The sequence below is a fragment of the Rhinatrema bivittatum genome, chromosome 1, assembly GCF_901001135.1.
Source record: "Rhinatrema bivittatum chromosome 1, aRhiBiv1.1, whole genome shotgun sequence".
Taxonomy (NCBI): domain Eukaryota; kingdom Metazoa; phylum Chordata; class Amphibia; order Gymnophiona; family Rhinatrematidae; genus Rhinatrema; species Rhinatrema bivittatum.
Genome location: NC_042615.1, coordinates 221,108,614 through 221,136,054, shown reverse-complemented (window position 1 = coordinate 221,136,054; position 27,441 = coordinate 221,108,614). Strand labels below are relative to the sequence as shown.

General features: G+C 43.2%; 1 protein-coding gene across 3 annotated transcripts in view; it reads left to right on the top strand.

Moving 5' to 3' along the window:
- HGFAC (HGF activator) overlaps window positions 1-27,441 on the top strand; it is a 150,307-nt gene that overhangs the window by 10,067 nt on the left and 112,799 nt on the right. For all 3 annotated transcript variants that reach the window (XM_029591941.1, XM_029591931.1, XM_029591922.1), the window contains one exon: window positions 27,281-27,377. In XM_029591941.1, the coding sequence (XP_029447801.1) occupies window positions 27,281-27,377 (97 nt within the window). The remainder of the gene's footprint in view (window positions 1-27,280; window positions 27,378-27,441) is intronic.

Genomic DNA, 27,441 nt, shown 5'->3' with positions numbered 1-27,441 from the left:
CACTGGAGTACTAGGAAGCAGGAACAAGGCATGAACAGAACTGGAACAGAAGGATACTGGAACGAGACTTGGAACAAGACAGGAGCAAGCAACAAACGCAGTGACAATGTAGCACAAACGCCGACCCGATTGCCAAGGCAACGAAGTTTATTTTATTTATTTATTTTAAGTTTTTCTATACCGGCATTCGCGATGAATATCGCATCATGCCGGTTTACAATTAACAAATGGTGAAGGAACACAAAATAATAATAAATAATAAACATTAACAGGTGTCGATAAAAAGTTGCAGTTACAATAAAACAAGGGGAATTACACAACTTGGAACAGAGAAAAGGAGCTAGGAATTTAACATAGTTCAAATAAGTTCAAGCAATGACTTCCTTATAACAGGGGATCAATCAGGGTGCGCTGCGGAGCTAGGACTCGCCCTTGGCCCTACAAGAGGCCGAGCGGTCTGCGCGCATAGGAGCGTGGCCGACACAGCCTAGGATGCCGAGCTCTGGCGTGAGGCCTGATGCGCAGTGGAAGGCCCGGCGACCGCCACCGTGGGATGCCGGGGGCCTGGAAGCGCTAGTAGCAGCAGCCGCTAGGGAGGCCGACCCAGGACCTGCCGTGAAACCATGAAGGTGAGCAGGCCCGTGCGCAGGCCAGGCGCGGACGGGATGCGTAACATGTTTGCCTTGTATGACCCAGCAGAAATAAGACTCATTCAGTAAGAAATACCAGCAAAGAAATATATATTGTAAAAGGCAATGATAATAGCATGCAACATAGGCAGTAAAGCAATATACTGATAAGCAATGCTAGGATTATACAAAAACACAGGCTATTTATGAGACTGATGTAAGAGCAAAGAAAGGTGATAGATACTTATATGATTATGTCCTGCTCAGTTTGCTTGGCTTGGCAAATCTGAGGCAGGTGGGTGAGTGCTGGTCTCCTGTTTTAGTCTCTTCTGTTAATTCAGGCAGGGCAACTCTGGTGGTCCCTCTGAAGCATGGGCATCAGCTCTGGCTCTCTGGACAGGGCCTGCAGCGCTGGGGTCACAATGGTCTTCACAAGCTATAATCGAGGTCAGTAGCTTGTTCTGTGCCAAAGATTGCTTCCAAACCTCCCTCTTTTATACACCTAATTGAGGAACTGGTACTGGACTACCATCCAGGATGGGATGACAGCTAAGGCTCACAGTCTAGGGCTCTCTGACTGTGTGGACATAGCTTGGTTCCTTGTTCTTGCCAGCATGCTACATGTTGAGTGCATGAGTTGCATGTTAGGGTCAAGCGCTCAAGTGTGTCTCAGCTCTCACTAAAAGAAAGGTATACTGTCCCCCTTTGTGCTTTCTGAACCTAATCTAGTTACTTCCTCTTCTGAGACACTGTGAAATCTTTAATGTCACTGTAGTACCTTCTTATTGTTTTTCTACATGGAAGGGAAATATTTCATTTGTTACAGGCCCCAGAGTCCGGGAAACCCACCTGGGGAGCAGCACAGGACTGCAAGGCAGGACTCGGAGCAAGACAAGAACTGGTCTTCCTCCTAGCCATCCCTCTCCCCTGCAGGTTGAGCCCTTGGGTTCTGGGGACCAGTAGGTCTCTGCGGTGGCAGTGCATCATAGTGGTGAGTCTTGCTCAGCCTTGTCTGCCTTGTCCAAGCCTTGTCTCCAGCCTACCTTGTCCACAGGCAAGGCTTGGATAAGGCAGGCTAAAGACAAGGCTTGAACAAGGCTGGTGGAGCAAGGCTAGGCAGGCTTGGCAGGATAAGGCAAGGCTGGATACTAAGCAGGATCTGGAACTAGATAAAGGCTGGAGGCAAGGCTTGGACAAGGCAGGGAAGGCTGGTCAGGCTGGACAAAGCATACAAGGCTTGGCAACCTGGACCGGGCAAACTTGGCTGGTAGGACAAGGCAAGGATGGATGCTAAGCAGGACCTGTAATTAGACAAGACAAGGGAGAGTCAAGGCAAGGGCAGGACTCTGGTACAGGCAGGACTGGAAAATTGAACAGACAGGACAAGACTAACAAGGCAGACTAGGGCAAGACTTAGACAAAGTAAACAAAGAACAAAGAGAACCAAAGGCAGCAAGGCTTGAAACAGACAGAATAGGCCCAAGGCAGGATACAAGAGAGAACAGACCAAAGGCCTCAAGACAGGGAACAAGACAAGGTAGGCCCAAAGGCCTCAAGGCAAGGCAAGAGACTAAAAGGCCTGAAGGCCACAGGCAAGACAAAAGGCCCATAGGCCACAAGGCAAGGCAAGGCAAGACAGAAGGCCCATAGGCCACAAGGTAAGACAAGAACAAGGCAAGAACAAGGGTCAGGTCATAGAGTCAAACGTGACACCATGAGAAGATAAGTAACTTCTGGCAAGGCAGGGTACATAGGGCTGGGACTTTGACGTGGCAAGGGCAGTGAGGAGGAACTTGACAAGACTAGTGATGAGGCACACTGAGGCCCTCTGCTGGTGGGGAGGCCTCATGAAGGTAGGATAAGGCTATATAACAGGCAAAATCCTAACACCGTTATCTCCTTATTATAAAGGAAACATTTCTCTCTTTTGTTAGATACTTGAAAGAAATGCATTTAAAGTATAAAGTATGATTTCAGAATAGTCTCTGTCTTTTAATTGAACATATTATAAGGCAGTATGTAGTTTAAACTACAAAAAGGTCTCTGTATATCTGGGCAAGCATTCAGCTGTAGATGGGTACTTCCTCGTTTTGGAGGGTTAGCTGCTCTGGGCAGAAGGTCAGTTCTGGGTATATGGCCAGGAATGATATACTTCCCTAGTTTGGATGGTGTACTTCCTCAGCCTAAAAGTACTTCCTGAGACTCTCTTATCTATAGAAGCAGATGCAGTGCTGTGAGCATGGTGCCATTTAACTATCACATGGCTGTCTTCATTTGATAAACACCATAAAAGGTGGAGAAAATGCAAAGCACACCAAATAGTATAAAAAATAATGAGTAAATGTCGCAACACATTTCTTTGAGTCCCCAATCAGACATTCTTTCAAGGCTTCATTTGTAAATGGTTACATTCTTTCAGCTTCTTAATGTGATATTATCTTACATCTTATACATAAAAACTTCAGTGTGATTTGTTCCTCCCGATGAAGCTTCGGCAAAACATGGTCCCGTGTCTGGGGACAGAGGAGCATTAATACGCATCGTTGATTTCAATTTACCTATAATTGTTATTAATTAAATTTTTGACATCACAATCACACACCTTTGTCCCCTATATGAATTATCAGACCATAAAACTATCTGCAACACACTCATTGTCTGCTTTTGATGCCAATGTGTCTATTCAAAGAGGCACACAGTTGCATATGTGCACACATTCATTGTCCTGCACCCAGAGACGCAACTATTTTATAACATACATGTGTGTATGTTATAAAATAGCCTGGCCACACACACATGCAGTCAATTTTAAGTGGATGCACGCATGTGCTCGCAAATCCCACTTCTACCACATAAGTGGGGGGGATTTTAAAAGGCACACATGCCGATTCCATTGCCACTAAAACAAGTTTGTTTCTAGTTCACCCAGTTACAGGATAGGTCTTCCAACCTTTAAAACTCCACTGATCTGCCTAGATTTATTTTTCACTTACATGTCATCCGTAGCAGAATAAAGTTACGTGGCAGGGTACCCCAATGTGTGTAAGTATTTACACGCTAATTTCAGTTTAAAATCCCGGAGCGCCTATGCTCTGCCCAGACCATGTCCACGCACAACGACCTAACATATTCGCACATCCCCTAACTGATGCTTGTGTCTGGCTTTTAAAATTCACCTTTCAGAGTTTTGAGATGGTTACAAAGATAGTGACAGACCTTTCCTTTCTGTCAGGGGAAAAATCTTAAGATCACAATTGCAGTTTCATATAACTAAAAATCTATATTATGTCTAATAATGGAGAAAATTGTAAACAGACAACTCTTAGATTTCTTAGATGAAAACAACATCCTCACCAAAAACCAATTCGGTTTCCATAAGACCCGGAACACCGAATCGCTATTAGCCTCACTATCAGACACAATTCTCTTTAGTCTGGAAAAAGGTCAACCATGCCTCCTCGCACTTCTGGATCTCTCCTCAGCGTTTGACACCGTGAACCACTCGTGCCTCCTCCAGCGTCTAACCGAAATCGGCATCACAGGATCAGCGTTCGATTGGTTCAAATCATTTCTTAAAAACAGGTTTTACAAGGTCAAGATAAATAACAAAGAGTCTCACCCTATTGAATCCAAGTTGGGGGTACTGCAAGGATCATCCCTTTCACCCACTCTTTTCAATATCTATCTTCTCCCACTCTGTCACCTACTAACTAACCTCAAGCTAATACACTTCCTATATGTGGATGACATACAAATACTCATCCCTATAGCGGAATCTCTCCACAAAACTTTGTCGTATTGGAACAACTGCCTCTCAGCAATCAACAACCTACTCGCCAGCCTCAACCTGGTACTAAACACCAACAAAACTGAAATCCTCCTTATAGCTCCAGAAAATCACGTCCCACTCATCCCTCCAACTGCTAGCCAATGTCCTATCACCTCCATAGACATCACTTCTCCACAAGTAAGAGACCTGGGTGTACTCCTAGACAACAGACTCAACCTCAGCAAGTTCGTAAACAACACCACAAAAGAATGCTTCTTTAAATTGCAAGTATTAAAAAAAATTAAAACCACTACTACTCTACAGAGACTTCCGCCTGGTACTACAATCCATCATCCTCCCAAAACTGGATTACTGCAACTCACTCCTTCTGGGCCTTCCCGCTAGCACCATCAAACCACTTCAGATGGTCATGAACGCTACGGCCAGAATTCTCACAAACACCAAAAAAAGGGATCATATCACCCCCATCCTCCAGCACCTTCATTGGCTACCGATTAAATACAGGATTCACTTTAAAACCCTTATGATGATACACAAGGCTCTACACAACATCTACCCTCTCAACCTAACTTTTCAACTCCAGCTGCACATCACCAAGAGACCGACTAGAAGCGCGTACAAGAACACGCTACTCACCGAGCCGGCAAAAATCTCCCTGAGGAAACGCGCACTATCCACGGCGGGCCCTACACTCTGGAATTCGCTCCCTCTGGACCTTCGCCTTGAACCGTGCCGTACTGAATTCAAAAAGAAGCTAAAGACTTGGTATTTCACCCAAGCATTCCCGGAGAACTAAGGGCCGGAAGAATACAATATCTTTATTGACATTGACCCCCTATCCCCTTCTGTACATAAGTTTCTGAATAGTTCTTGATTGCAATTTAATTAGACATGATCGTTCATTGTAAGTTCCACTAAGCTCCTTTTGTTACTTGTTTCAATGTAAGTCGCCCACGAGGCGACAGTTTTTATTTCCTTGTAAACCGGTGTGATATGTATATTATACAGGAACATCGGTATATAAAAATTAAAAATAAATAAATAAATAAATAATACCTTCAAGAAAAGACTAAATTATAAATAATACCTTCAAGAAAAGACTAAAGACCTGGCTGTTCACACAAGCATTCTCGGACTCCATCTGATTCAACACCCCAACCTCAACCCCCATTGCCATTTACACTATTGTTAGCTATCTCTACTAGCGTTAGCCATTATTAATTAATAACTGTCCTTTCTCTTCCTTCTTCACCAAGTTCTAGCTACCCTGTTACATGTAACTGCCTTTTCCGCACCAATGTTCTAGTTTATGTTTATTATGCATTCTCGTTTTATGTGAACCAGCATGATGTGACTGCTGTCTCGAATGCCGGTATATAAAAATCCGAAATAAATAAAATAAATAAATAAATAAATATGAATTCTAATGCTAATAATCCTATATGAATTCTAATGCTAGCAATGTTTTTTTCTGCAATCTTGTTTGTTACTAAATAAAATAATTAGCAATAGCATTTTATTGTATCTATGCAAGCAGTATATATGTGTGTCTGATCCTTTATAGTGGCTCATTGTGATTCAGAGCCTCTGATTCCTTTTTCCTCTAATTCCTAACTCCAATACACTTATCAAACTGAAGTAACTGCAAGTGTGCAGGCATATTATATAGATCTATAATGTGGAGTATTCCATAAGCCTGACAAATATATGCAGAAGATTACACTAAGTGTTTTTATGTGCTTTGAAACATGATTTCAAGAAATTTATGAATAGTGGCTATCGATCATATGATTATTTATAAGGCAAATGAAGGTGTCAAATCCGGAAGGGTCTGGTATGATGGTCTCTGCCTGTATGAATACATGGAGCCTTTAAATATTTAAATAACTGCTGATGGAGGTAATAATACTTTCTTTATAATAGATGGGCTGCCATGGCAGTAGATGCAGGCCTATTGCTGTGCTGGTGGGAGGCCAGTAGGTAGATTGATGGGCCAAGAGTGGTGATATCAGGAATCAGCAGCAGACCGATAGAAAAAAAAAACAGCGGCAATGCTGAATTGGGCATGTGTGAGAGAAAGGAGCAGCAGGAGCCAGCAAAGGATAAAGAAGAATGCAGCAGCTGAGGCTGTTAAAAGGAAGGAGACAGCTGATTTCAGCAGCCCTACAGTTGTGAGGACAGCAGGATATATTTGCCATGATTGAATGCCAAGATAACCAATTTTCTGGCCATTTCCATGGCTGCAGAATTGCAGCAAAACTATGGGCCCTTATTTAAGGCTAGTGCAATGTGTGTGTGGGTCCTTTCAATAAGGATTTGGTTTGCAAGTTATTGCTTTGTAAATTATATTTCTCACTTCAGGAATTTAGACTGAATTGCTGGCTCCAGCTGACTGCCCATTCAGACACAATGAGACCGGTGCTACGAAATCCTAGTTATCAAGAGTACAAAGGGAGAAAAGAGCACATTGCTGCACACCTCAGAATAAGTCAGATATGAAAAATTAAAAAGGAAAAAAAAAAAGTTTTCCAAGTATGATTTTAGGATTTTTATTTCTGATCTGCTGTCTTTATTCGTGCAAATAAACTATTGTCATATATATATTTTCTTAGTACAGTGTTTAAGGGTGTGGTACATTTTATTTCTTTTATTCTTTTGAATTTTTTTTCTTTATTTTTGGCATACTTTCTACCTCCTGTCCTCCTTTACTTGTTCCTATTAACAGCCAGCCTGATTAAAAACTACCGGTAATGTGTTTATAATTATGAATCATTTGTAGAGCATTACCAGGGGTATGCAGTACTGTACAGAGACAAATGAGAAAATCCCTACATCTTGGAGCTTGCATCAAGTCAAGAGAGCCAGATAGACAAGACACATAGACAAAAACAAACAAGAGGCTCTGAGTTAAAACAATGAGGCCATGATTGGGAAGACCTAAACCAGGGGATTATAGGTGGGATTAATTGAGGACAGGGCAGGGAATGAGGCCGTTTAAGATTGTATATAAGAACAGCAGCCGGTGGGGGTGGGTGAAGCTCTAAGTCAGATCCTTAATTTGCTCAATAAAGGAAAACTCTCCGCATCTAACACATAGACCGAGCCACCAATAAGTAGACCCTTGGAGTCAACATGAAAAAAAGCAATAAATCCATCACAGTGAACACAGATTTTAACCAGTGAGAAAAATTTACAGCATATTAATTTAGCTGCAAGCATTCAAGCTGCTTCTGAGCAAGCTCTGCTAAACTGACACCTCCAATTGGTTCAAAGCAGCAAAAAATCTGCATATCTCCCTTTAAAACACAGGAATGCATAAACCTTAAGAAATCTGCTAATACTAGACAGATTTTATGATACTTTTAATTGAATATGAAGATCACTAAGGTGACCACTAAGTGTGACTTTGCAAACTGTATTGGTGGCGTTTTTCTCCCCTGTATCCTTACTCCTTGATGTTTATTATAACTTGATCCCTGTACTGAAAGCAATGTTTATAAACTTAGGTGATAAGAATTTTATGAATGGCATTGGAAACAACATAGGAAAAGAAAGGTTTGATCATTTCCAAGCACATTCATTGACTCTGAAGGAGGAAACCCCTCTGCAGGGCCTATGAAATGATATGTATTCTTTGCTGAACTGCTTTTCTAGAAAAATCTCTCTCCTTCCCTACAGGTTGACTGCCAGTAGTGACAGCTGATCCTTGGGAAGGAAAGAGCCTAGTGCTACAATATCTGGAAAGCTACGAGAAGCTGGGAAAGTGAAGATGCATATTGAAGAAAAAATAAATACAGTGAAACAGGAGGCAAGACTGTTTTAATGATATCTTAGTGATAGGAGGAAATGCAAACGTGGCATCATGGGACTCAAGAGGAGAAGGGGAGGAATATTTAGAGACTGATGAGGAAAAACTGGAATTGCTTAACACATTTTTCAGTTCAGTACTAATTGAGGAGGGGCCAGGATTAGGACCATAGAAAATGGACACAAATAAGATTGGAAATGAGGAAAAGTGTGTTTGTGAGGAACTAGCTGTTACATCCCCTGGCTGCGGCAAGCCCGCGACCGGGCCTACTCACCTCCGGCGCCCGATTCCCAGACCGGGCCTGACCTCACTGGCAGCGATGGGCAGCCACCTGCGCTCCCGCATCCCCGCTGCCTCCTTGGGCGCTATCTGTTGTTCTGCAGACTCCTCCGACTCCCAGCGGGTCTCCCCACATGTGCCACAGGGAGACGCCACCGTCCAGCATCCTGCCTCCTCCTAGGCGCACTCGCACATCCCTTCAGCCTTTAAAGGGACCGCGACGGGAAACTAACCACGCCCTGGATGTTGACATCATCGGGCCCTACTATTTAAGGCAGGGCCCGCTACTCACTCCTTACCTTGGCAACAGGTCTCCACGATAGTTGTGTGTTCCATTGTTCATTCCTGTTCCTGTCTTCGTTCCTGGTTCCTGACTTCGTTTCTGGATCCTGTTCCTGTCTCTGTTCTTGGTTCCTACCTAGCCTCTGCCTTGGACTGATTACTGGTTTTGACCCTTGCTTCATTGGACCACACTCAGGATTGATTACTGGCTTTGACCCTTGCTTCGTTGAACCATGCTCAGGATTGATTACCGGCTTTGAACCTTGCTTCGTTGGACCACGTTCAGGACTGATTACCGGCATTGACCCTTGTTTCATTGGACCACGCTCAGGACTGATTACCGGCGTGGATCCTTGTTTTGTTGGACTACGCTAGGACTGATTACCGGCTTTGACCCTTGCTTCGTTGGACTACGCTCAGGACTGATTACCGGCTTTGACCCTTGCTTCGTTGGACTACACTCAGGACTGATTTCTGGCTTTGACCTTTGCTCCGCTGTACCTTACCTAGCATTGCCGCCTGCCCCAACTTCAGCGTGTTCCTGACCTCACCTCTGGTATCTCCTCGGACTTGGCCTTGTTAGGCTTCGGCCTTCTACTGCCCAGATGTCACTTATCCTTGTACTCTGGTCCATCCTTGCCGCCCGGCCCTCTGGACTCCACCCTCATCCGGACCTGTCTAGTTCCCTCTGATAGCTCTGCTGGTCCCTGGCTATGTACTCCAAACATCTACTGGGATTCATCTAAAGGAGGCCCACCTAAGACCAGCCAGCCCTGGCACCCAAGGGCTCAACCAGAGGGGAACAAGGGCTGGTATTGGCGATGCTCCAGCTGGCCTACGTCTCACGGTCTGCTCCACCTCCCGACAGTGGGGACCCATGGGGCTTGCCCTATGGGTAACATCAACCTCACCTCGGGCCAAGGGTCTATCACCAGACAACACTAGCTAAACGTAAAGATGATACAGTGATAAGGCTGGATGGGATACATCTGATGGTTTTAAGGGATCTAAAAGGTTCTGGCAGCTCCGCTAATTGATCTTTTCAAAGTTCTTTAGAGTTGGGGGTAGTTCCAGAGGACTGCAGACAGGTTCCTTTTCACAAAAGTAGAAATAATGATGAGGCTGTAAATTACAGGATGGTTAGTCTGATCTCTATGAAGAGTAAATTAATGAAAATGCTGCTAAAACAGAGGATAGTACAGTTTCTGGAATCCAAAAGATTACATGATCCAAGGCAGCATAGTTTTACCAGAGGTAGCTCTTGTCTTAGAATTATTTGATCAATTTCTTTGACTGGATAGCCAGAGAGTTGGATAAGCTTAGAGCACTAGATGTAGGGTATTTGGATTTCAGTAAGATCTTTGACATGGTTCTGCATAGGCAATTTATAAATAAACTGAGCACTTTTGCTGTGGACCCTAAATTAACTGATTGGGTTAGAAAGTGGTTGAGTGGAAGGCGACAATGGCAGTGGTAAATGAAGCTCACTTTGAGGACAGTGGCATTATTAGTGGAGTGTCACAGGGATCGGTCTTTGGACCAATTCTTTTCAACATTTTCATGAGTGATATTGCAGAAGGAATCTTATGAAAGGTTTGTCCTTTTGCAGATGATATCAGATCTGTAATAGGAAGCAAGGAAAGTATGGAAAACATGAGGAGGGATCTAGTGAACTTTGAAGAATGTCATAGAGTCTGGCAACTAAGATTTAATGCTAAAAAATGTAGAGTCATGCTTTTAGGCTGCAAAACCTAGTGAATCAGTACAGAATAGGGGGTGAAATTGTTCTACGCATGAAACAAGAATGGTATTTGGATGTGATCGTATCTGCTGATCTCAAGGTGCCAAATAGGTGGATAAGGCAATGGCAAAAGCCAGAAAGATGCTTGGGTGCATACGGAGAGGAATGGTCAGCATAAAAAAGGGAGGTGATGATATTGCCCCTGTGTAAGTACCTGGTGAGATCTCATTTGGAATACTGTATACAGTTCTGAAGTCCGGACCTTCAAAAGGATAGAAATAGGGTGGAGTCGGGCCAAAGGGTGACTACTAAAATGGTCAATGGTCTTTGTTCTAAAGCAGATGGGGACAGACTTAAAGATCTATACATGTACTGTATATGCTAGAGGAAAGACGAGATAGGAGAGATGTGATAGAGATATTTATGTTGCGTACCCTGTCCATGCCAGGCCTGCGCACGGGCCTGCGCACGGGCCTGCCCACCTCCATGGTTCCATGGCAGGTCTCGGGTTGGCCTCCCAAGCGTCAGCTGCAAGAGCTTCCAGGTCTCGGTGTCCCGTGGCGGTGGTTGCTGGGCCTTCCACTGCGCACCAGGCCGCACGCCAGAGCTCGGTGTCCTCGGCCATGTTGGCCACACCCCAACGCGCGTGCGCACGGGCCACCCAGCCTCTTGTAGGGCCAAGGGTGAGTCCTAGCTCTGCGGTGCGCCCTGATTGATTCCTTGTTATAAGGAAGTCCCTGCTTGTACTTTCTTGCCTTGGCAATCGGGTTGGCTTGTATGCTAGATTGTCACTGCGTTTGTATCTTGCTCCAGTCTTGTTCCGTTCCAATACCCTAGTACTCCAGCGTCCTTCTGTTCCAGTTCGTCTGTCTGTCTCCCTAAGTAGTACCTCCGGACTGTCTTACTGGTAATGACCTCGGCTTGTTCCTTGACCTGCTTGTCTACTGCCTGCCTTCTGACTCCAGTCTGCCTCTCGACCTGCCTGCTGCCTGCTTTCTGACCTCAGCCTGCCTGTGACCTCATCTGACCTCCAGAACCTGACCTCTGCTTTGCTGACTACTTCTTGGACTGACCCCCGGACTCTGACCTCTGCCTCCTTGACGTCTCTAGATTCTGGTTCTGTTCTTAGCCTTGTCATCACCTACGCTATTCTGGTCCTCCTTGTTCCATCTGACCCCCATTCTCGAACCTGACCACGCTCCCCTTCTGTCTGTGGGCACGCCGAACTTCCATCCTTCCAGGAGACCCTGCGAGGCCCACCTAAGTCCAAGTGGCCCGGGTCCCTACGGGCTCCTCCCGGGGGGACCTCGGGCTTCCAGTGGTGAAGCTCATCCTAGCCTCTGTCTCCTCCAGTGCTCCGCCCCGTGGGTGCAGTTGGTGCTTTCTAGTCCCTACCAGGGAGCTGTTCTCCACTGCTCCAGGACAAGGGTCCACCCCTGAGCGCAACAATTTAACTACCTCAAAGATATCAATGCCCATGAGGTGGGTCTTTTTCAAGAAAGGAGACTGCGGAACAACGGGTCATTGATGAGGGTAAAAAGAGGTAGACTGAGGAGTAATCTAAGGAAGTATTTCTTTACAGAAATTCATGGGACAGCTTCTCAGTGGAGATGGTGGGGACAAGGACAGCATCTGAATTCAAGAAAGAATGGGATAAATATGGAGGATCTCTGAGGAAGTGGTAGGGATTTTAGAGCTGAGCAGTTGTGTGGGTTGACAGATTAGATAGATCATATGATCTTTTTCTGCTGTCATATTTATAAGTTTCTATGTTTCTGTGTCTCTACTGTGAGTGTTGATGAGTTGGTTTTGAGGGGCAGGTCAGGGAAGCAAATGATTTTGCTATTCCAGAAAGTGTGTCACTAAAAAATTTAGGAATGCTTCTGAATAATGAAAAAGATTGTTGAATGGAAAAATAAAAAAGTGAGTCATTTTTTTCCATTGATTTTTCTCCCATTTATGTTCATTGTAATAAACACTGATAAATTCCAAAGGGAAAATAAAGTGAAACCTGAAAATGAAGGACTCTAAACATCCTCTAAATGGATGTTGAGATCAAAGTTGGCACTAGAATAAATAATGCATGGAGGAGACAGGATTTATGGACCTTGCAGTATTTATATGCTATCATATTTCCCTATTTCTATGTTTATGTAATAGGAAATTGTGTTAAAATAAGAAAACAATACCAAAATGCATCAAATCTACCTACAGCCTTCTTCCCCAGTCTGTCTCCATCAGAATCAATAACACCTGCCAGTAGTACAAATAATAAAGTACAGACAGATTAACTTGGAATCCTAAAACTCCTGTCATTGCATTGTACACTGTGTTCACTATCCGTACCTCATTACTAAGGATGTGGACACATACAGGTGAATTTTCAAAGGAGTTACGCATGTAAATGTAACATACTATTGTAGTCATTTTCAAAAGCCTTTTACCTGTGCAAGTGCACTTCATGTGGGTAAATCCTGTAGACAATTCAATGGCATGTATTGTAGTAATTTTCAAAAGCCCACTCACACACAGAAAAACTGCATTTACATGTGTAACCCACCCATGGACTTTGCACCGGTTGTCAAAAGGAAAGCGTGAGTGTACTTTTCTTTTGCAAATTGCTGTGGGAAAACATACCCCCCAAAAATGTGCACCTGCTTTTTCTGCTGGTATTTTTCCAATGCAAAACAGTGCACATCATTTTGAAGGCAAAATCGATGGGGGTGAATTTTTAAAATAATGCAGGCTTAAAAATTAGCATATATACATGTAAGCATCCTCTTCGCATGTTATGCCTGTCGGTCGCAGGCGGCTGCGACCACAAGTATTCACTGCTTGCACCATGCTCCTGCCCTCCCCGAGTCTACTCGCTGCACGGGCCTGCCTACACCGCCGCGTTTCTTGGGTCTCCTTGCGGCGGCATGGACACTGCTACTTCCTACTTTGATGTCTGGCCTTCCTAGGCGTGCGCGTGTCACAGGCCACGCCTTTGAAGCCTCTTCGGCAGGAACCTCAGGGGCATCCCTGTTTGATGATGTCATCGGACTCCTGTACTTAAGCTCCACTTTCGCCCCCAGCAAGCCGACTTAGCAACAAGTTCCATACGAGTCCTCAAGTCCTGCCTTGTGTTCCTGAGATGCCGCTATCTGCCTAGCTCTTGGACCCTGTCTGGTATCCGCTCCTCAGTGGTCAGTGTGTGCTCCAGCAGGGACTTGCTCCCCTGGCCTACCCCGCTCCTTGGGCTGGCTCTGCTCCTCTTGGTTTCTACTCAGCAACCGGTTCCTACTACTCGGGTCTCCCTTGGAACATCGTGGCAACCTGTGAGTTCCTCAACTAGCCTTCCCCACTCCTCGGCGTTGCGCCTGTGTTCTACAAGACTGCCCGCGCTCCCCACTCCTCAGGCCATGCTCATCACTCAAGAGACTACCTTGAGCTTCCCCGCTCCACGGGCTTGCTTCGGGGTATTTAGCTACTGTCAGCTGTCCCACTCCTCGGGTGGTCAGCCAGTTCACCTTCGATCTCCGGGTTCTTGTCTACCTCAGCAGCTGACCGGGCCCATGCTTCCCTGCCTTGTGGGTTGGCCTGCACCTTCAAGTCTATGTCCACTACGCTGCAGCTTCCCCCCCCCCCCCCCCCCCGCAGAGCTCTCTTCCTGGAGAAACTTTGACACTGCTATTCCTGCGCCCACCACTCCGCGGTTTGTCTGGAGCCTCTCTCTCTACAGGGCCTCACTCCAAGTACTGTCTGTCTCTCACCCTATGAGGGTTACCACCTGGTCCCTGAGGATCTCCCCACTACTGTGCCCAGAGCTTCCTGCTGTACAATACCTCAACTCCTGATGGTGCGGACCCGTGGGGCTCCTCCCCATGGGCTGTAACAACTCACACCTCGGGCCAAGGATCCACATACCCACAAACCATAACATGTGTATTCCGTATTGTATTAAAATTGCAAGTACGCATGCATTTTCACTTTTGCATGCACATATAAGCACGTAAAAAAGGAAAATTAGGGAAGCTAATCAAATTGGTAGTGCGGTAATAATGGGAGATTTCAATTACCCCAATATTGACTGGGTAAATGTATTATTGGGACATGCTAGAGAGATAAAGTTGCTGGATGGAATAAATGACAGCTTTATGGAGCAATTGGTTCAAGAACCGACAAGAGAGGGAGCAATTTTAGATCTAATTCTCAGTGGAGCACAAGATTTGGTGACAGAGGTAACAGTGGTGGGGCTGCTTGGCAATAGTGACCATAATATGATCAAATTTGAATTAATGACTGGAAGGGGAAGGGTAAGCAAATCTATGGCTCTCGTGCTCAACTTTCAAAAGGGAAGCTTTGAGAAAATGAGAAAAATTGTTAGAAAAAACTGAAAGGAGCAGCTACAAATGTAAAAAGTGTGCAAGAGGCGTGGTCATTGTTAAAAAATACCATCCTAGAAGCACAGTCCAGATGTATTCCACATATCAAGAAAGGTGGAAAGAAGGCAAAACGATTACCGGCATGGTTAAAAGGGGAGGTGAAAGAAGCTATTTTCGCCAAAAGATCTTCATTCAAAAATTGGAAGAAGGATCCAACAGAAGAAAATAGGATAATGCATAAACATTGGCAAGTTAAATGTAAGACATTGATAAGACAGGCTAAGAGAGAATTTGAAAAGAAGTTGGCTGTAGAGGCAAAAACTCACTGTAAAAACTTTTAAAAATATATCCGAAGCAGAAAGCCTGTGAGGGAGTCAATTGGACCGTTAGATGATCGAGGGGTTAAAGGGGCACTTAGAGAAGATAAGGCCATCGCGGAAAGATTAAATGATTTCTTTGCTTCATTGTTTACTGAAGAGGATATTGGGGAGGTACCTGTACTCGAGAAGGTTTTCATGGGTAATGATTCAGATGCACTGAATCAAATCACGGTGAGCCTAGAAGATGTTGTAGACCTGATTGACAAACTGAAGAGTAGTAAATCACCTGGATCGGATGGTATACACCCCAGAGTTCTGAAGGAACTAAAAAATGAAATTTTAGACCTATTAGTAAACATTTGTAACCTATCATTAAAATCATCCATTGTACCTGAAGACTGGAGGATAGTTAATGTAACCCCAATATTTAAAAAGGGCTCCAGGGGCGATCCGAGAAACTACAGACCGGTTAGCCTGACTTCAGTGCCAGGAAAAATAGTGGAAAGTGTTCTAAACATCAAAATCACAGAACATATAGAAAGACATGGTTTTAGAGTCTGCATGGATCCATCTGCATAGGTTCTAAAACATGCATGTTCATGCCACCTAAAGTATATGTGTTTGTTTCTGTATACACTGTTTCATGCATGCTGGGGAACTTTAGTACATGTGTAATTTTTCATGTGTATGCATGCATTTCTGGTTTTACTGGGGTGGGCTCATTCCAAGATGCCCCCCCCCCCCAGTTATACAACCTAATTTTACAAACATGGATGTGGCCAGGCTGGTGTCCCTAGTGGCCCAGAATGAGCACCTGCTCTTCCCCATCTGAGGGGTCAGGTGCAACAACAGGTATTGAGGCAGATCTGGAGGGTCCTGCAAGAAGAATTTAATTGTGCACCTTCCATCCCTGTGGGGTAAGTACCTAGTGGAAAAGAACAAGGTGGGATGTCGTAGAGATATGGACATGGGGGGCTTGGTGTGGAGTTTTGGGGGCGGGGGTTGGGAGTGGGTAGGCTTTGGGGGGGTTCCACTCTTGTCTGAGATATATAATGATCTACATGTTTTCAGATTTGCTGAAACTTTGTAAGTCTATTATATTTTTTTTTACCTGCAATAGTTTCATATTTGTATATAAAATATACTATATCCCACCAAGTATGTATCTCTAGAAAGGAACTATCTTTCAAGTTATGAAGGGTGAATTTTAAAGCCAAGGATAGTGAAATATCTATCAATTTCTTATTACAGACAGATATCTTCTGTAATTACAATTGCAAATAATAATTTGAAATGGAAGCTCATGTTGAATGTTCTTTATATCTTTAATGCTCTCCTGTATCTCTGTCTAAAATTCCCTTTTTGTTACAAAAATATAACATATGTGAGAATGTCCCTGTGTCTGTATGAAAAGACCAGCATTTATTATCTTCCCCAGTACTGAGTTTGGAGATTTTTGCCAAACTATCCTATGAGTAATAAAATAAAACATCTGAAAGAGGGATGCAGCTATGGAAACCTTCAACGAGTTGTTCAAAAAATGGTTTCTAAGACCTTTTCTCACTTTTTATTCTTCTTTTAGCAACTCCCAGTAAGCGCATTCTGTAAACATTGATAGAACCTAGAAGTCACTTACAAGGATTAAAGGATGCTAGCACAAGTTATAACCCTTTCCGGTACATCTTGCAATGAATGGGCATCATTTTTCCCTGCTCATTTACGGTGCCTCAGTTGAAGCCATTTTATATGTTTGAGAACTTGTTAAATTAAATTTTATCCTCCTGTCTTGGAAAGTTATAAGCTCTTGTCCTTTTAATACTTGATCCAACATCCGCATATCCTGTCTGTAACCCAACTCAATTAATGCAAAGAATTATTACTTTGTAAACACTGAGTTGTGCCACGGGGCATTTTGGTATTGAATTTTCAATGAATTTTCCAGTTTTCGAACTGCTGTACCGATTTATATTATTAATACATTTTCCTTAGCAATTTATGTAGGAACCACTCCCGAAATATGACAAAGAGAAAAGAGGAAAGACTAATTCTCTTCAAGGATCACTCTTCCCTCAGATTTTGTAGCCACAATCCATCGTGATGCAAGATATGTGCATGCTAAAAGTCAGAAGAAACTTGGCGAAATCCAAATTCAATCACAGTTTTCAAGTCTGAAGGATAAGGTTAATATGTTGAATAACTAATTTCTACTGTTCATTGTCTCAGCGACATACTACAGTAAAAATGTCCAATTATCTCTTACATATTGAGTAGCTTGTTGGGCAATACATTTGGTACTGAAACAAACTGGTCAGGTCCTTGTGAGGCATATTTTATTATGAAAAAGTTTCCCCACTTACATGACTTCAGTTTATTATTTGATTTATATTCTACCTTTCAGGCACTTCAGAGCTTGAGCTTATACTTTTTTTTTCCTGTTCTGGATGGTGGCAGCAGAGAACTTATGAATTATACAAAACCTCCCCAGTTTTATGACTTCTTTTAGAGATTTCTTTTTCTAGATGTTTTTACCGTTAAGTAAATCTGCTCAAGCTTGTGGAACATGAAAGGGCAAGTGAATGCCCTACTCATTATTTTTTTTTTCTGCCGGAAGCTTAATATTACTAAACTTCAAAAGAACAGGTGAAACACTGAGTGGAAAACCTCTGTAAAGACGGTTACATTAATTGCTAACAAGCAGTGAAATAGCCTTTCAGAATCTGCAAGACTGAGAGGCAACAGTATGAGGCTATATGTCACCAACTGGAGAGGAGGATTTAGATACATTAATTTTCCCACTTGTGCATATTGTATGTGCTAGGACAGACAGTGTCTTAATTAGTCCTGAAACTAGTGAATCCTTCCCTGGAGAGAGATGTCCTATTGCATGGGATTGTTTCCCATTAATTGGGCATTTTGTTGATGTTGAACAGCGGGGTAATAGCAGCAATTGCTTATGAAGGCGTTCATGGGTACTGGGACTCAACTTTGTTAAGCGTTAATTGTTCTATATTAACTGCTGATAGAAAAGCAAAGAATATATGTTTAATTACATTATACAGTTTAGAAATCACTCGGCTATATTAATTAATATTTTATATTATGTGAAATATCTGAATGGCAGTAATATACTCTTAATTGAGGCAAAGGGTCTTGGTTTGGTCAAAATTTTAAAAAAGTTTAAATCACAATGTTGACTGATAACTGAAAGGCCAGATGCCAAATCTATGCTACAATGAGACTTGCCTTATTTTTGTTTCTATAGACAAAATATTTAGTATATCTGGCCTTTGGTATATAAGAAGATTTGCAATACAAAGGGGATATATCTTTTCCCTAATTTGAATATGAAACATAAGAAAAGCACATGATTTAAGAGACAAATAAGAAAATATATTGCCATGTATGCAATTCTAGCTCTATTTTGTTTTAAGATGCAACTTCCAATCATGCCCTTTATAAAAAAAAAAAATAATATATATATATATAAGCAGGGAATATGGCAAATAAAAACTACAAGGCCCATCTCATTTGCCCAGTTTTTTTCTTGCTGAAATAACAAAGTTCTTGCATGATCTCTGTCTTTACCTTTACTTCCCTGTGGATAATGATCTTTGTGTTTATCCTGTGTTTACTTGAATTCTGACACTGTTTTGGCCTCCACTACCTCCACTGGGCGACCTCTTTTTGCGTCCACCATCCTTATGTTATTTCTGAGTCTCTCCCCTCTATCCCTTTCAGCCACATATCATGACTTCTTGTTCTCAAATGTCCTTTTCACTGAAAAGTTATTGCTTCTTGAAAGTTGCATTTTAAAATAAAAAGGTGCCACAGTTGAGAATGCCCTAGACAAAAACCACAATTGCCCCATTTCTCTAAAAGAGGACACAACTGACAATGCTTCATGGCTTGACTTCAGTTGACCTTCTGGAATATACCATTGTAGCTTACTCCTTCAGTAGTCAGGTCCCAAATCCTACAGTGCCCAAAAAATCAAAACAAGAGTTTTAAACTGAATACTGGCCTTGATCGGCAGCCAGTGTAATAGGTGCTCTCAGATACAACATGAGTCACTGTATCCTGGGCGGGGAATCGCACTGTGTTAGGGCCAAGGAGGAAGAGGCCAAACAAAAGGGAGCCAGCGGGTTTTAAATGTCCCACCGGTCACCCCCCCCCGACAATGTCACTGAGCCACTCTTCCGGCCAATCTAGTGGCCTGGCATTGGGGTGCATTAAGATGACATCATTGCAACTGATGCTGAACCAACCAGGAGGAGCGTCGTTGGAGAGCTGTGCTGACTGCCGAGAGGAAGGAGCTCTGCCCCAGGGTGCCAGCTCCTCTATGCTAGCACATCATTGTCCTCAAGGGGGGTAAGGGGAAGGGACTCCCCCCCCACCCAACCGGAGCCCGGCACAATCGAGGCAGCTGCCCACATGATGCATCGTGCGCCCGGTTATTCACGGCACCCAATCATCTGTGCTGGGGGGCTGCCCATTTCTGCTCGCACTGGCTGTGAAAGACAGCCCACAAATTGAATCACTAAAGCACATACGCACCATTCCCAAACTGGACCTTCTGCACTTTGGTTGGCTGGGCAGGAGCTGCTTGAGACAGCAATCACAGGCCCTGTGAAGGAGGGAGTCATGGTCATGGTTAAGGGTGATACCTGTTGGCTGGATTTAGAGCCCATTATAAAGGATTATGGAAGGAGCCCTGTGTGCATGGTTGCTGGCCTCTAGTCTAGACCATTGCTACAATGACCAGACTAGGAACAGTGGGAAGATGAATTAGTTAAAATAGGAGGAAATCCCTGGGTAGTTGAGAATGAAGGCTCATGGCACCAGAATCCCAGCATTAGTTCCAATTAAACTAGAAGAAAAAGGGGAAAGGAGAAACTAGAGATCAAAGAAAAAGTACATATCCATCTTTTATTTGCCTCCCAGAATCATTAGATCTAAATATATTACCTTTAGCATAAGCCAGAACTGCCACAGTAGCAAAGCTCTATGGAAGTGATTTTGATACTATAAAAAAAATACATTTTCAAGTTTTGATGAAGCTTCTCGTATCAAATCCTCAACTTTTACCTGATACAAATTGCACAGATAATGCAGATAACACAATTTCTCTCTTCTGAATGATGCCATGTAAAACACACTATTATGAGTTAATTTTCAAAGAATTATACAGGGTTGTGCATATAAAATTAGGATATTCATGAGCATGTAACATGTACATCATATTTTATAAATCTTGAATGTAAGTGCGTATTGCATTGTCACAGATAAATGTTAACGAGGGAAAAAAGGGGTGATTTAGAGACAATTGCGCCAACATGAGATAAGGTACATCTTCAATAAGAAGCGAGCCCGAGGATGGTTTTGGGGCTCTATTCAGATAATTACTCTTTCACAGTTTCCCACTTTGCACAGATTGCTTTACATTATGTGCAGTGTTGAGATATGAGTTTATCTAATCCTAGGAGGAATGGAGTGGGAAATGCCACACCAGCAGAATAGGAACCATGTGCTGCAAGGAGGAAGAGACTGACACTGGCCCAAAGCTACCACAAAACACTGATGACTTGAGGGAGCTATGAGTCTGAAGGTAGCATCCAGGTGATCATGCTCCTGATGGAATAGATTAGTCCAGGGGACATATTTAAAGTCAAGCCAGACATAGGAAATTGCTCTCAGCAACTAGAAAGTGAAGGTTTGCAGGAGTATTTTTGTGTTCATTTCGTTTTTGAGGGTAGTTTTGTTTGTGTGTAATTTTTTTGTAATGTTTTTCTTCATTTCCTTCTTTCAGTGGACACTATTTTATAATAGCAAACAGTAAAAGCAAACCTCGGTTGCCTTTTTATGTTTAAACATTTTTATTAAGAAAAGGCAAATAATCCAATGCTTAATGTACATTTGACTCTTATGCACACCAAGCAAAGGTATACAAGGTATCCATTTTTTCAAGTTTCACTATTTAACAATACATTGAGAGATGTAATTGAAACAACAATAAGCAACAATGCAGGCCTTCAAAAGTACAACACATCTTAAGCACTTCCAAATTATATAGTCAGCATCTCAGAGGAAAAATCATTGAGCTTCTCCCCCCCAAACCCCTCCCCCCTTATATATGTAAGCAGCATAGAATCAACAATCTACCTTTATAATCCAACAAGATATCACATATTATATCTCTTGTATTAAGCCTCCTTGGGCTTTCTCCCACCCTCTGCAGACCCTCAAGGAATCTAATCTAACCTAAATTGCTTTCTGAATACAGGAATACCCAGGACTTATTGGTAAAGTGACTGTAATGTCTTACACTAATGTTTACTAGGGTATTTACAAAGGCACAGAGGCGTGATCAAGAAAATATTGTTATGATTCTGCTCTTGGCTAGTGCCGCGAGCAGCCTCTCACCTCTGCTGCCAGTGTCCGACGCGGTCTCGCGACTTGTGGCAGCTGCCTGTGCTCAATGGCGGGGGGAACCGCCATTGTGTAGCCTTGCGACCTGGAGGCCGTCCTTGTCTTTCTCCTGCACAGCAGGCTGTGCCATCATGCTTCTACATGGCCTGAAGCCGCTGCCATTCCACCTCAGCGACCAGGAGGCCGCCAAAATTGCCCTGCCTCCTTAGGCTCGCAGCCGCACCTCTCCTGTCTTCTTAAATGGCCCATGGTGGGAGTAGTCCCACGGCCCCTCTTGATGATGTCACCCTGGGTGTTCCTATTCAGCCCTATAAGAAGGGCCTTTTGTCAGTTCTTCGTTGCCTTTGCAAGGAGCCAGTCCGCTCCTGGACTTCTCTATGTTGCCAGCTTCATCAAGGCATTCCATTCCTTGTGGGAATTCCCTCGTTGTTTTCTTCTATGTTCCTGGTCTCTCATCGGATTCCATGTCTTCGTCTCATCGGTTCCTGATGTCATTGTTCCTGATGTTCTAGATGTCCTGTTCTCCAGATGTTCTGATGCCCAGATGTTCCGTCTCTCGGCGCCTCCTTGATGCTCTTGACTGAGTGTCCTGGGAGTCCGAAGTCCAGATGTCCTGATGTTCCAGATGCTCAGTTCTTCAATGTTCTGATGTGCCAGATGTCCAGTTCTCCTGATGTTCTAGTATCCAGATGTTCTAGTATTTGGATGTCTTTGGTTCTGGCTTCTCCCTAGCCTCCCCCCGGCAGATTGGGCTTGCAGTGTATCTGCCACATCGCAACTTGCGCCAGGTCTCTGAAGTCTTTACTCTGTTAAGAACTTGCTTTATGTGTTGCCCGGATTCCATCGCATCCTGAGTTTTAACCATGATGCCCACTGTTCTCTCTTCAAGTGTAGTGCCTTCTCTCTAGCCCGACCTTGCCTCCAAGTACTTTCGGCTTCACCTTGTCTTCAAGTGTCTTCATCTTGTTCCAGTACCATTGCCTGTCCTCAACCTCTGTCTGTCCTGTCGCATCTGTTGTTCCTGGTGGCAGGTCCGAAAGGGCTATCAAAAGGCCGGAGGGCTACCCCAGAGACCAACATTGCGTGTTGGGTCTCTTTGATGCGTTCAGGTTCGGCAGAGGTCAGGGCCTCCTGGTTTTTAGCCTGTCCGCCCATGTTTGGACACGCTTGCCTGCCTCGGTGCTTCCTCAGAGCCCCTCTGCAGTCATGTCATGGTCCAAGGACACACTAACCTTCCCGGAATTGGGACCGCTCCCTAGCGCTCCCATAACAAATATTGCATGATGCAGTATTCTACTGCTTTATTTGGTGTGATAAAATACTGTTTCATGCATTACGATAAAATGTATTTATGACTTTTATTTAAAATAGCTTTTGTTCACTGCCCCTCTAGTAGTTCGGGGTAGCGAACAAAAGATGTAAACAAACAAGTTACAGTAATAACAATAAGAACTTATGGACATAAACACACACCTAGTCACTTTCACCCTGCAAAAAGCAAAAATGCGCAGATATTGTTAGTGGAAGGGATCAGGGGGATTAACAGTCAAATACTTTTCTGTTTTTAGCGTTTGTTTTTTTTTAATAAGAAGAACATAAGAACTTGCCATACTGGGCCAGACCAAGGGTCCATCAAGCCCAGCATCCTGTTTCCAACAGTGGCCAATCCAGGCCATAAGAACCTGGCAAGTATCCAAAAACTAACTCTATTCCATGTTACCATTGCTAGTAATAGCAGTGGCTATTTTCTAAGTCAACTTAATTAATAGCAGGTAATGGACTTCTCCAATAACTTCTCCAATCCTTTTTTAAATACAGCTATACTAACTGCACTAACCACATCCTCTGGCAACAAATTCCAGAGTTTAATTGTGCGTTGAGTGAAAAAGAACTTTCTCTGATTAGTTTTAAATGTGCCACATGCTAACTTTATGGAGTGCCCCCTAGTCTTTCTATTATCTTTGACTGTTTGTAACTCTAATGGTAGGGAGTTCTGTATTTGTTGAGGGTCTGTCTATGTTTTGCATATGTGACTCAGGTGGGGTATTTTGGGTAGGGATCTGTGTCAATCCAGTTTATTCTCTTCTAATCTGCACCTTCCAACAGCAGGTGCACTGATGTTCTAGGGTTTGGTTTAATATTTGCAATGCTATCCTTTCGTAGGCAGGGTTTTTACGTGTAAGTCCAGAAATTTGAGCTATTTTGGTATGGCAAATTGCTACATAGGTGCTGATTGTCATTTTTGCAGAGTTTTGTGTTGTATCGCAGAGTGCCTGGTAGTGGAATGAATTTGTGTTGTGTTATTACTGAGGTGAAACCAGCATTTGGGATACTACCTCTTGCAGCATCTTTAAATATGATTGAAATGTTTCCGTAAGTGGATATGCGGTTGGCAAGTGCTTGAAAATCATTGAATTTAAGATATTTAAAGTGTTACCCAGAAACGTCTTAGAAATCTGTTGTCAGGTGCACTCTTAAGGCTTATTTATCAGTGAGTGTAATTAGTGTAATTCAGAGTTGTATGCCTAGTGCCTGCCATGCAAACCTTGGGCCCTGCCCAAAAGTCAGTTCTAGTTACACCACTGATCAGAACCAGGGCAGGAATGGACACATAAGCCTTGGGGATTTTACCCCTATTTTATATCTTCCCCAACATACATAGTCTGGTCATTGCAGTGACAGTCCTCAACTGGGGCCATGCACTAGGACTCCTTCTGGAACTTTACAATCGTAGGTCCAGAATCCGACTATTAGGTATCATCTGTAAGCAATGAGTAAGACTCCTTCCCCCTTCCCGCACCACCAGAGGCTGAGAATGCTGCCTCAGAAGCATCCACAGCCCCAGCTGACCCAGGTGGAAGAAAACCCGACTTGGAGGTCAAACCTGAGGGCCTTCCACACAGCAGCACAAAGCACTTGCCACTGAACCAATGGGCTGGTCTGGTTCTTGAAGGTTAAGGGAGGGAGAAGATTTGGGGGTACTCTGCTCCCAAGCCTGGGCCTTCCTCAATCTTTGGTGCAATGGATTCAATTGTTACCAGCATGCGAAAAGGCCATAACGTGAGTTGGAAAATAACTCCCTTAGATAGATAACTGCCAAATATGTAAATGGCAAGTTTTGAATATTGAGCAGAAGGCACCGGTAGTAGAGAAGGGCTTACTTTGCTCCCGACAGAGATTTTTAGTGTCAGGGGGATTGTAAGGATTTGGGGGGGGGGGGGGGGGGGGGGGGGGGAGGGGGAGCAGCCCGGACATTGGGACTGCAGGTGGTCCATGGGGAGGGAGTGGCAGCCCAATATTTTTTTTTTTACAGAACCGGGGAAGAGGGTGGGAGGCCCAACCTCTGGACCCCAGAACATTATTTTATAATTTAAGAGGGGTTGGGGATAGGGGCTGCATAGTTTGAAGGTCCATATATGAAATTTGGGCAAGGAGTAGAGAGGGACTCAGGTCACAGGCCCCTTTATATCTTTTCTTTTCACTGCAGTGCCACTTAACCAGACATCTTTGAAGATAATCTGGTTAAGTGGCAAGTTATCCGGCCACACAAGACCAGATAACCTTCAAACCTAACTGGTTACATTCAAACATAACCGGCTAGATTTTTAAGTTATCCAACTACAACATGGATCCAGATAGCTTTAGGCGAGTATATTCAGTGGGACGTTTATCCCACTGAATATCCAGGAAAGTTATCCAGTTAATTTTAGCTGCATCCCTTGCTGCTTACTGGATCTCTTTACAAACTGTCTTCCCTTTAAAATACTGAGACTTGGATATCCTTCATGTTGTGGACTGTGAAAAGCAAATAATCGACATGATTTAAAGATGTATAATTATTTTCTCCTTCATTTTTATAATAGTCTTACTGCTATTTCCGTACACTAGTTTATCCTGATAGTTTCTGAACAATTTATATGAGGTTCACATTCAGTGCATTTTTCCAGATAATAGGGTCATTCAACAAAATGCGTTATGGCGTTAATGCCTTAACGCGTGCGATAATCGTACTCTCGCATGGCACAAATGCAAATTTATAGAAGGGGCGGGATTGGGAGGGGTTTGCATGGGATTAATTAAAATGAGGGGCAATATTGCACCGTGCGATAGCATAATGCATGCTATTGCAGGGTTTTAATGCTGGAAATAACTACACCTTTTTTCCTGGTGTTCAGCTGCACAATATGCCTGAAATTGCCGTAACACAATTTGCAAAAAATGTTACAAATTGCATTTTGGCCATTTCTGGGCTTGGGGAGGGAGAGTGGAGTGGGGAGGGGGAGAGGGAGAGGGAGACTATAAGAGAGCTAGCTAATAGCTCGAGGTGAGGTGGTGGTGGTTTACGGTCTAGGGGCCAGTTTTAGATGTGGAGTGAGACGTACGAACAGCACAGTTCACCGAGGTGAAGATTTGACATCATTTGGAGTGAGAAAGGTCTCACAAAGATGAGATTTCTACAATGTTCTCTCGGCCTAGCTTGATGGACACTATAACAGGGTACCATCAAGCTAGGGCGAGAGAACATTATAGAAATCTCATGTTTGTGAGACTTTCCTCACTCCAAATGATGTCAAATGAGTTAAGTAGTAGTACTTTATCTTATAGCTGATACAGAGAAAACTGGACATGACCTACAACACCCACCAATTAATACTTATTATGAAACCATGTTACAGTATTTTGATGGCACCTGTTTAATTGTTATAATTTAAGACATTTCTATGCAGCATGTAGTTATGTGCCCTATTGTGAACCGTTGATTTGGCATCTGCTTAACGACGGTATAGAAAAGATTTTAAATAAATAAATTACATTAAATCTTCACTGAGGTGTACTCTGCAGTTCATACATCTCGCTCTGCATGTAAAACTGGCCCCTAAACCCTAAACCACCACCATCACCTCACCTTGAGCTATTAGCTGGCCCTCCTATAGAGATATAAATAGTTGACTACTATTAAGGCCTTATAAATAGGTCCTCTCTCTCTCTCTCTCTCATGCCCCTTTCTCTTACTGCAGGCATTATCCATGCAATATTATAGCATTTTGATGAATCTAGGGGTATGTTTGGTGCTTATCCGGACCAGCACTGGGATTTGAAAATCCTGCTGGACTGCCAGGCTTTAGAACTGAGTCCTGGTACTGACTGTGTCCCTGCCTTCATAGCCACCATTAGAAGAGGATCTACATATATGTTATGTCAGTTTATGCTATTAAATTTTATTTTATATTTTAGCTGTACCCTGTCTTGAGAACTTGTGGAAAGACAAGCAAGAAAGCTAATTCAGAGGTTAATTTTATAAATGTCCGCACTGTTTTAAAGTCTGCAAGTACTTTTTAACCACAGACTACATTGGTTTTCAAAGGGAAAATATGCATGTACTTTCCCATTATCATATCAAAACAATTCTCACAAATGTGTGTGTGTAATATTTTGGAAAAAAAATGCATGCATACATTGAAAATGCAAAGGCTCTAGGGGAGCACTTTTACTTGTGTATCAAACAGGCAATTTTGTAAAAGTCTATTTCTGGGCTTTGAAAATTACTCTCCCTATAAATAAATACATAAATATCTGTGTTCAATAAACAGACATGCATTGCCATTTGACTTAATGCTTTGTTTCCTCTTATTTGTAGGATTCACGGAGGATGGCAAGCCATGCACATTTCCCTTTCGGTACAAGGGAAGAATGCACTACTCTTGTACATCAAATTTGTTTTCGCTAAAGAAATGGTAAGTAAACAAAAACAGCTGCTGACTCAATTAATAGTTTGGTTTCATCAAATTTGGGGCCTGA